Genomic DNA, 8,934 nt, shown 5'->3' on the forward strand with positions numbered 1-8,934 from the left:
ATGTTGAAAACCCATGTTAGAGGAGCAAGATGCAATTGAAAAGGGCTTCAACCATGGTTGGCCACATAACGTGCTTGGATAGATGGAGTGATCGGTACTTAAGAGTTTCGAAGGTTAAATACAGTAGCAAGCACAAAAATTAGATTAAGCTGTTTTTTTAATGTATGTGTCTTTTGTGACATGTCTATTTTCTTTTTTGGGAGACAATAAAAGTAACCTTGACCTTGACTGTTGTGTTGATCAAAATGATTTTTGGCAAATGGCTGCTGTACTCCCTTATAGATCATACCGTTGCATCTGTTAGCCCATTAACTTTACATGATTGCAGACGGAAAAGCATTGTTTTTGTCAGCTATGTCAGTCCCAGAAGGCAGACTGTTAAGTCAAAGCACTAAAAGGTTAATGTGAATTTGGTTGTACTTGAATAAAAAAGGTTGCTAGAAACCAGGAACTCTCTAGAATGTAGAATATGGTTTGCAAAACAGTCAGTAGTAATTGGAAATATGTGATTTGTTGCTAACAAGCTCAAACATGTAAAACCATTGTTATTAAAATTAATGTTCTCTTTTTCTTGTCCTTTCTTTTCTCTTGCCATGTGGTGGGTGTGTCCCTGCTCGCTCTTGCCCGGACCCTTTGACGCTGGCAGTGTGAAGAGGACGGCCAAATCTTCTTCAGCCTTGACGACGGCGCCACCAAATTCACCGACCTGATTCAGCTGGTGGAGTTCTACCAGCTCAACAGAGGAGTGCTGCCTTGTAAACTCAAACACCCGTGCACCGTCGTGGCCTTATGATATCTTTGGATCATCTGACCCCATAACCCCTATCACTTGACCTGACTGCCTAAAACAAACAAAACATCAAGAACCTTTCTGTTGCTTGGTTGTTTTTGTTTTAATCCTTTTAAGAAGCTGGTGAATTGACTGACGTTTCATTGTTGTCATTTTATATTGTCGTGAGTCCGCCGGAGACTGCTGACTTGTTGGATTCCCTTTGGTTTGCATGGATGTTTGAGGAATCAAATGTGCAACTTGCTCATGAGGTTCCTGAGTCAAGAAGAAAGAAGATAAAGGAAATGAACACTGCCGTTTGTGTCAATGCCGTTGCAAAATCTTCCACAATCTTGCTACCCATAGTCATCAATAAGCTTGGACACAGTGACCCTCAAGGTTTTATCACACAGCTCAAGTGTAGACTGTATTTCCCTTCAACTGGACAATCAGCAGGACAATTCAAGCTTGCGTGTTGGACCACTCTGCTCTCTGAGAACAAACAGTAGTCTCATTCACACTTCATCACATGTCCTCAAAGAATATACTGTAGATTGAGAGTTGATTGTCTCTTAGTTTTGCACTCATCAAACTGGGAGTGGCCTTTGACGGTGCATGACTTCTCCGCTGTTGCATTGTTTAACTGTGAGATGGTGCCACCGCCCTCTAGTGTCATAGGCATGCAAAGTCAAGACATGTCAAAATTCAACATGGATGAGATTTGGAGGCACCAGAAAGAGTGTTGCTTTTGAATCCTTTTTGAGGTTTGGAAACATCAGAAGTTTGTCAAGTCAAACTAGCCTGGAGAAAGTGGCTAAGGAAAAATCTGGACCTGTTGAAACAAAGTATTTTATTTAATAGTGGACATTACAAAATCTGCATTGTCCACCCTCACAGAAATGTATTTGCTCATCTCTGACCACACAGGTTTTCTTTTCTTAATGGTACATTCATTGCAGTTATGTATTGTTATCAATATTGTCTTTAATAATTTTTTTTAAAGTCCACCTTTTGCATTCTGGATAGTTGCAACTCTTCATTACTCACATAAGCTACAATAAGGTCATTCTGTACCGAAGTACTTCTGTACTGCACGCTCCAGTTCCCTAAAGTATTTCCCATGCAAATTCCACAAAAATGAATAAGCATTAATCAAACCATGATGTCATTCAGGGTGAAATAACAAGTAATAAAGCTAGACGAATTTTGTAACCAGGAAGGTTATGGTGATTGTAATGTTGAAAAGTGTAACCAGGTAACTATTTGGGGGAAATTAGCAAGTGCAATAGTTCACTGCAGGTGAAGGCATGATGATACCTGTTGCAGAAGATAAAGTGGGTCAATGGAGAGTATCAATATTTTGTTTGATTCCTCCTCACCACAGCACAGGGAAGGATAACCACTAGCATTTCCTTCAGGTCTTTTTCAAGTGACAACAAATCAAAGGAAACAAAAATGATCAATCGTTGTCAAACAAAACTAAGCCCAGAGATACAGTGGATCCTGTGGGAAACATCTGTCCTGGTTCTGGGCCCTCTTTTCACATATGTTTCACATATTGTACTCTGTGCATTACATTCCATATAATGCGGCCTTCTTCTACCTGGAAGTACTTGTGAACCAACAGTATCACATACACACCTACTGCCTACTGCACGCCGCCTCTTTATGAATTCAGGCAGACTGTCAAGAAGTTAATCGCTGTTGCTACTGTGTGGGGAAATTGTGTGAAGAGAGAAGAATATTGTAAACAAATGACAGCTGCCTCTCCTTCTCTGTCTCTTGCTCTTCTCGACCTGTCTCACCTGGTCTCTTCACACTTTATTTAGCCTTCTGTTGGATAAAGTGAAAATACACTCTCAGGGGTGTTGCAGCAATGTAAAACTTGACATTTTAGGACTCAGACTTCTGACTGCAAAAGTTCTACAGAACCCATTTTGATTATTTTAACCCATGTCCCTTCATTTTAGTTTACTGAATTGTCTCTGGTACATGATGTGGTTTTGACGATAATAAGAGCATCAGACTTAAAACAGAGGTCATAAAACTCTTACTGAGTTAGTCTGAGGGCACTGGCTACACCTACCTTTTGTCCCAGGCAGGGCACTTTCAGCAAAAATCAATTATTTTCCTAATGCCAGCCAAGGTCAGTCAAAAAAAGGTATTTAAATGGATTTCCCTTTGTGTTTTGGCCAAGTCCAAGATGGAGCTCCTGTAATTAACTATATAGTGAAAGGAAGATTTCAGCACGGTGTCACTAGATAACCTGGATCAAATAGGTAGGGATGCATTATTAGCACCCATTGATCATGTCTGGCAGAATGGAACTAAATGGATAACACATGAAGGGCAAAACCCAGCCATCTCAAATTCTGGGAAGACTTACAGTAGTCAAATGCCCAAAGTTAGTTGAAGTATCTTATGATATTTTTACTCAGTGTGTCACTCCCAGTAAATTCGGTTCATAATCACCCCCTTTGAAATGTCTCACCACAAACAGTTGTTTTATCATTTCTTGTTATTCCATGACTATGCCTGACTTACTGATTTCTAAAAACTCACACTAAAGTTTTATTTAGTCCAAGCTTTGGTTGTAGCTCTGGTTAGGTCACCAGCCAGCAGACGATTAGATATCTATTTGTACTTACCTGTAATGCAACATCAACAGCCATGATTTATTTACCTGCAGGTTGTCTTAAAGTATATTGAACATCTGAGATGCAGAATAGCTGCACCATATTGACTCTCTGTGCATGGTCACCATTATTTATCTAAGATGCAATGTCGCAATCATTTTTTAAAGTATTGTTGCAGCAAAATGTATTTATTTATCTGGATGTGACTGATTACTTGAACATTTTAGATTTCTTTTTCTCAGCGCTGTTCTGTACGGTTTTCTTTTGTCATTACCATGAAATGATTGACCAGTGTGACTTATTATTCTAATTATTATTGTGGTAATGACATAGCATCTATTGATGTTTTGTTTTCTTTTTTTAGTTTCATTCAAAAGCAATTTTGTCATCATCAACACTTGTTATGAAGTGATGTTTTAAAGCACACTGGCATCCATAGTGTTAACATTGTCATTCCAATAGATGACAGGTGAAATGACATTTAAAAAAAAAAATACCCGAGTTTCCCAAAGCATTAGTCACACTTTTAATTAGTGTTCTCATTTCTCCCAGATCTATGAAAATATCTTCTTTAAAGAATTCCAACCCTTTTATGTTAAAAAGCCTCAAATTTTCTCATCATCACTGATTTGTAGTGACCTAAACAAAAAAAAAATTGATATGAATTAAAGTAATAAAGCCACAAATGTTTTGGGAAAAAGGGACAAGTAAAACTCAACATTCTCATAATTCACTGTTTAAACACCTTGCCTTGAAGAAGGAATTGTAGAAATTTAGTGTAAAAAAAAAGCCCTTTACATTCAAGTTAAACCTTTTCAATGAACATCTTTAAAGGTCCAGTGCGTAGGATTTAGTGGTATCTAGCAGTGAAATTGCAGTTTGCAACCATTTGAATACCGCTTGCATCACCCTCCCCTTCCAAGCATGTAGGAGAAACTACGGTGGCCGCGAAACTCGCAAAGAACACAAACGGCCCTATAGAGCCAGTGTTTGGTTTGTCTGTTCTGGGCTACTGTAGAAACATGGCGGTGCAACATAACGACCTCCGTGCAAGGGGACCCACTCCCTCTGTAGATAATGAAAACACCACGATTCTTATTTTCAGATGATTAAACTCTAATGAAAACATACTTATAAATATTATATTCCATTTCTGCCAGTAGCTCCTCCTAAATGTTACATACTGGACCTTTACATACTTAGATTAGATAAAATTAAAGAAATGCATAACCACACATACACACACATAGAGACACAGTAAGGCATCATGACAATTTCCTCTGTAATAATTTACACCCTTAAAACTGCATGCAAACAAACTGCAATGAACAGGGATGGGATACTTACATGTAATTGAAACCCTCCCAGAGCAACATTGTTTGATGGGTCACAGCATTGACCTCCTTTCAGCAGAATGAAGAAACTAAATTTAGTAGGTAGGTTTTATCATTTGCATGAATGTGCATTTTGAGTAATGTGTAGGGATTCTGTCGCTGGTATTTGATTAGTGGGCATTTGGAGAAATCTGGATTATAACAATGCATAATTCTTTTGTAGTGGCTGAAAGTCATCTTAAGATATTGAGATGTCACTGAAATGTTGATGCTAGCTGTTTCTTAATTCTAATCTAAGTCCCCTGAGATTCAGTCTACCCACTCTGGAGTTATCCTCAAACTCCCATTATTACTTCTTTTTCTGGCTGACGTAAATGGTAGCAGATGTCAACATGTGAGGAACAGATAGCCTTTAAGGTGGAGTTAGTATTCGCCCATAAACTGTGATATTCGCAGGTTCTTACTTTATATGCAAAAGGCAGAAAGATAAATTAGTGAACACATGAAAAAGAAATCAGGGGATTTGCATATCCAAGTTTTTAAACTTAACAGAAATGAATGTAACTGGGTTGCTCAGGGTTGACTGGGAGCATGTTAAAAACTACTGGTCCATCAGATCTCTAGGACGTTTATGTTCAAGATGATGATGGATTCAAAAATATTTGAGTTTCATTATGCTTGGAGTTGTTACGACACACTTTTCTCCAATATGTGCACCACCAAGCAAAATTTAGTAGATCCAGTACCATTTAAAGAGTACAGTTAACAGCGTTGTTAATGTTATTGTTTAAGCTGTTTATAAAAAAGCCTAAAATACTTGCCTGGCTACCTGAACTGATTTAAAACCCCATCTCTGACAATGTTACCTATTCAACCTATTCACATTTGGCAACAACAGGTGACCAATTCATAAAACATCCTCAATGTTCATGCCATCATTTCTAGTAAATTAGAAGAAATTATCTAATGTGATTCATTTCATCATATGATGCTGTGTCTTACAAAGATAATCAAATAGACACTCAAACGTGTAAATAAAATAACTGACAGTGGAGCACAGTGTCAGTTTTGGTAGCCAGGTAACAACAGATGGTGCCTCTGATGACTCACTCTTTCTCTGCACAAACCAGACTTAACTTGTGGACCAAATGACAGACAAAACTACCGTTCGGAGGGGACTGTTCACACTCAAAAATCTTGCAAGTACTTGATAAGTACAATTCAAAAACCGAAAACAGCACTCCAAATGAGTCTGGTGAAAGGTGATTGAGAATGAATGCTTGTATTTTCAGTTGAAGTTACAGTTCGCTTCTAGAGTTGAAAGTGATTTGCCCCCTATTCTGCAAAGATGGATTGATCGATTATCATCTTGACTCTTGTGCATTTTCATAACATTGTCACAGTGCAAGATACCATGGCTGTACAAATGAGTAAAGTAAAATATATCTATATGAAAATATAAACTATTATGTATTTCAGGGAATGCAAAAAAGAAAACAGTAACTTATCTCTTTTTTGTTAGAGAGAGCTTCTGTATTCAAAATGTGCTTTGCTTCAATCTGTAAATAGTTGAATGGCTTATAAATCTTAATTGTAACCTTTTCAGGTATTTTTGTACAAATAAGGGACTGATATATTCTGTTTATTGTAATTAGAATAAAACATTAATACATTGATATAAAAACCTGTTTGTCTTTATTGATTGGAAACTTCCTTTGAAACATTTGCTAACTAAAATACAGTATGTAACACTACTGTATTATATGTATGTAATAGACTTAAACAGAGTGTTAAACAAACTGTACTGTATGTGCATTGGTCATCATAACTATTGCATGAACAGTTTTGTGTTTTCAGGTGCGTCCAGAATCTGAAAAAACAAAAGTTCCAAATTCTAGTTCCTATCCTGGGCAAAATATAGATATTAAAGTAAAATACTTTATATTAAATTCTACTGAAAGAGTAACCCCTAGGTTTTCCACTAGATGGAGCAATACCATAAGAAGTTCAGGGGGTGATAAAGTTAAGTTAATCTGAAAATATTTGAGTCACTGTCACTTATTATGTGAAATGATTTAGCAACAATACATGTGGAGCCAATAAATCCTGCAAATATTATAATATTCATTATGTGATATATAAATGCTAATGCAAAGAAAACGTGGGGTCTCACAGTAAAAACACTGCATTGATCCCACTGAGAATTTGACACCATCACTGGCCTGGTATGTCACACCCTTTGGATTATGAGTCATGCAAAAATAGTGAAGTTTCAAGACGTAGTTTTACTGAGGGCAAAGAAAAAGATAAACATATTTGAAGCTTTGCAGTCCGCTGCCAGAGTAACTTTTACATAACCTTTTACACAAACATCATGAAACAAGGTTAGTGTGGTATGTTTTCATTTTAAAATATGTTTGGGTACACATTGGATGGAGAAAATAACATAATGCAATGCAAATCAATGCAGTGCCCCTGCAATAAATACAACCCTAGTAGTACTACCCCTGTTCACTAAACTTTAAAGAAGTTTTGGGCTGTAGTTTGTGGTGTTTCTACAGTGGATTGCATCTTGATCTCCAAGCGATAATATCCTAGCTCCAAATGGACTAAATATAGGATGTCTAAGTGTATTCTATGAGTGCTGTATATATATGAGTATTTAGAGTGTTTCTATGTTTTGATGGGTGTCCCATTGACTCTTTGCCAGCTTGACACCCTGAACAGATAATGTCCATACTGCCTGTACATCATAGACAACAAGGTTATGGAATAACAAATGCTGAGACAGGAAAACAGAATTTAAACACATATGAAATCTCATGTATGTGTATCAAATACAATTTTAAGATATGTCTTTTCTGTGCACGACAGTTTGGCAAGAGAATTAGATCAGGCTAAAAATTTAGTTTCCTTTGCTCTCTGCCTTTCTTCACAATCTGTTTTAGTTGTTTTTTTAATTACACAGAATGGTGTAAAACTACATTCAGAACAATATCAGCGTAACTCATTTATACAGTAGGCTGAGTGGTTGATCAAATAGCATGCAATTTTAATAAGTACTCGATGAATACAATTCAAAAACAGAAAAAGGCACTCCAAATGATTCAGTTCTCCAAAAATTATGGATCCTACATTTCCAATAATGCAACCATTTGCATATTTTGGTTTGATCCTCCCTTCATGGGAAACATCCTTCTGTCCTTCAAACTCAATGCCCCCATTGTAATGCAGGCCCCAGTGTTAAAAACCTGCATGACTAATTAACTGTGTACACTACAGTCTTGATGTCTCACCTAGCCTTATCTCCTTGTATGTTCATTTTGTGTAACTGTCCATCATAAGTGTATCAGAATTGCAGCTCCTGATCAATGGAGCTCTTTACCAGTGGTGTGGTCTACATGAAACACAGATACACTGGTATTTTTTGTACGTCCACCACAAAAAGAGCCATATGGTTCCATTTTAAATTCAAAATGTCAAACAAAAACGACTTTTCAAGTTTGTGACAATTAAGCTTTTATGAGTATGCCTACTCCACTTTCTAAGTTTCTAATGTAACATTTGTTTTATAGGTGTGTGTGGCTGACAGTATTGACATAGAGAAGAAGAAAATGATGAGTGAATGAATGAATGAATGATGAGGGTTAAATAATAGTCTCTATAAGAAGAACAGATACACTGACACTTCTAACTGTTCTCCACTCAGCAGAGCATTCAGCGGAAAATCTACTACTACTGTCTAAGTGCTAATTCCCTTAATTCCTTTCAAAACAAGACACACCTCTATAGAAGACATTGCAATTTGGAGTCCTTTACATATCCTGGATTATCACCTTGTTGCATTCCATACGATGTGTAAGATATTGTTCTCTGTACATCCGTGAGTGAAATCATCTTAACTCCTATACAAACAAAGCACACCTCTTCACTAAACACTGCAGTCTGGAAATCTTTGCCTGACCTTTAGTTATTCATTATCCTCTAATATATAGTATGTACATTTTATATTTGCCTTTTTTTTTAAGAAAACCTTTGTGGGTATTATATTCTTTGTATGGTTTGTATTTATTTTTCATCAATACATTGGTCTAAAGTGTTTTTTGGTGTGAGAAAGACAGGTTTACATACAAGACTTAAGCATAAAACAATAAAACTACTAATACTAATAATATTACTACTACAGCTATTACTA

General features: G+C 36.7%; 1 protein-coding gene across 8 annotated transcripts in view; it reads left to right on the forward strand.

The window, feature by feature from the left end:
- The window catches only part of grb10b (growth factor receptor-bound protein 10b), a 69,667-nt gene extending 63,244 nt beyond the window's left edge, over positions 1–6,423 (forward strand). For all 8 annotated transcript variants that reach the window (XM_044206946.1, XM_044206945.1, XM_044206947.1 and 5 more), the window contains one exon: positions 647–6,423. In XM_044206946.1, the coding sequence (XP_044062881.1) occupies positions 647–793 (147 nt within the window). In that variant the 3' untranslated portion in view covers positions 794–6,423. The remainder of the gene's footprint in view (positions 1–646) is intronic.
- The last annotated feature ends 2,511 nt before the right edge of the window (positions 6,424–8,934 follow it).

The sequence above is a fragment of the Siniperca chuatsi genome, linkage group LG9, assembly GCF_020085105.1.
Source record: "Siniperca chuatsi isolate FFG_IHB_CAS linkage group LG9, ASM2008510v1, whole genome shotgun sequence".
In the NCBI taxonomy this organism is placed as follows: domain Eukaryota; kingdom Metazoa; phylum Chordata; class Actinopteri; order Centrarchiformes; family Sinipercidae; genus Siniperca; species Siniperca chuatsi.